The sequence below is a fragment of the Hakea prostrata genome, unplaced genomic scaffold (genome assembly GCF_041222555.1).
Source record: "Hakea prostrata isolate BN-2017 unplaced genomic scaffold, UWA_Hpros_2 contig_13, whole genome shotgun sequence".
Classification (NCBI taxonomy): Eukaryota; Viridiplantae; Streptophyta; class Magnoliopsida; order Proteales; family Proteaceae; genus Hakea; species Hakea prostrata.
The window spans coordinates 410,806-412,847 of NW_028291132.1; the positions used below are offsets into that span (position 1 = coordinate 410,806).

Genomic DNA, 2,042 nt, shown 5'->3' on the forward strand with positions numbered 1-2,042 from the left:
GGGAGGCTCTCTCACGTTCCCAGATGTTAAAAACGCGAGAATAGGGCTCCAGTCTCGAGGAATAAATAAATAGAAAAGAATATTCCAAGAATCTTTAAATGCGGGCTCAGCGAGACTTGTTGGTCGATACCTTTGGTCGATGGTATCGACCAATAGTATCGACCAAAACAATCTCTGCAGAAATTTTACAGAATAGTTCAGCAACTTTAGGTGCGGACTTGGAGGGCTATACAAGGTCAAATTGCATGGGGTTTTCTCTTACAGTTCACTCAAGAGGTCTAGTTTCAGGGAGTACCTTTGGATTATGCACAGGAGTCCGTTTGCTATTTCAACTGTCTCGCTCTTCATCAGTGTGCAGATTCTAACTTAGCACTGGTAATGTGCTCAAGGAAGGAGCAGCATCATCAATGTCCATAAACTGGAATCCCGACATTACGTCATCAACCAGTAGGGCCCATAAGTCCCTCCTACCACCACTTCGGGTCTTTGGACCTACAAACATAACAATGACTGGGTCGGGTCAAGGTTAGGTAAAAGTTGGATTTTACAGAACGTATTTTATGGAATCTTCTTCCAACTTTGGCCAATACAACCCAAGATGAAGGATTTTGTACGCTAGGGCCCGTCCGCCCATATGTGCTCCATAGATACCTTCATGTACTTCAGCTAACGTTGTTTTGGCTCCTTTGGGACCAACACATCTAAGTAAAGGCCCTGCAAAAGACTTTCGATATAGCCTGCCTTGCTGAATGGTAAATCTTGTCACACGAACTCTTACCGACCGTGCCTCTTTTAAATCCTCAGGAAGTTTATCATCCCGAATATACACAATAATGGGGTCCATCCAGCATTTTTTGCTTTCTATATACGAAATGAGGTCGACCTTTGCGCTCGGGAAGTTCAGCTCCTCAATGTAGACCAATGGTTCTAAATTTTTCTCTCTGGCAAACCTTGATAGTTCATCTGCTACTGAATTTTCCTTTCGGGGTATTTGACATTACTTTATTTCTTTGAACTCCTTCATTAGATTTCTGATCAGCTCTTGGTACTTTTGTAAGAGAGGTTCTTTTATTTCGTATTCTCCTTCTATCTGATTGACAATAAGTTGAGGATCACTGTATACCGTTGCTTCAGCTACTGCCAAAGCCTTGGCAAGCCTAAGCCCTGCAATGAAAGCTTCATACTCTGCCTCATTGTTACTTGCTGCGAATCCGAACCTCAGGGCATACCGAATTAGGAAACCCCCTGGACTTTTTAACAAAACTCCCACTCCCGAACCAAATTTATTACTAGAACCATCAACATATATGTGCCACATACTTGGTAAGATAGGTTCTTTTTCTTCCTTGATCGGGGTTACGGACTCCACCATAAAATCGGCCAAAGCCTGTGCTTTTATAGCTATTCGGGGCTTAAACTCCACCTGGAACTCCCCTAACTTGATAGACCATGCTACCATTCTTCCTGACAAATCAGGTTTGAAAAAGACCTTTTTTAAAGGGAAATTAGTCAGTACCTCGATCGAATGAGCCTGGAAGTACGCTCTCAAATTTCGAGCTGCTATCATAAGTGTCAATGCTTGCTTCTCAATCATCGAATATCTTGTTTCAGGATCTAGGAGTACATGATTGACATAGTAAATGGGCCATTATTTCTTGTCTTTCCCGAATGAGGACAGCACTCATGGTCGACTGTGATGACGCCAAATATACTTGTAAAATTTTGCCGTTCTCAGGCCAAGAAAGCAATGGTGGCTGCCCGAGTCTTCTCTTTAGTTCTTCGAATGCCCTTTGACATTCATTAGTCCATCGAGCCTCTTTTCTTCCCTTTAAATCCTTCAAGGCTTTAAAGAAAGGTAAGCATCTTTCCCCCGATTGTGAAATGAATCGGGTCAAGGCTACTATCCGTCCGATCAAACATTGAATATCACGAACGGTCTTTGGTGGATCCATATCAATCAAGGCTTGTATTTTTACCGGGTTTGCCTCAATTCCTCTTTGGGAGACCATATATCCTAGGAATTTTCCCGAAGATACCCCGAA

At 42.7% G+C, this 2,042-nt stretch overlaps 1 protein-coding gene across 1 annotated transcript; it reads right to left on the minus strand.

The window, feature by feature from the left end:
• Positions 1 to 997: 997 nt before the first annotated feature.
• On the minus strand, positions 998 to 1,594 carry LOC148999350 (uncharacterized). The gene has a single exon (XM_089141232.1). It carries the CDS (start codon positions 1,592 to 1,594, stop codon positions 998 to 1,000), a length of 597 nt encoding a protein of 198 aa, XP_088997358.1.
• Positions 1,595 to 2,042: the final 448 nt, after the last annotated feature.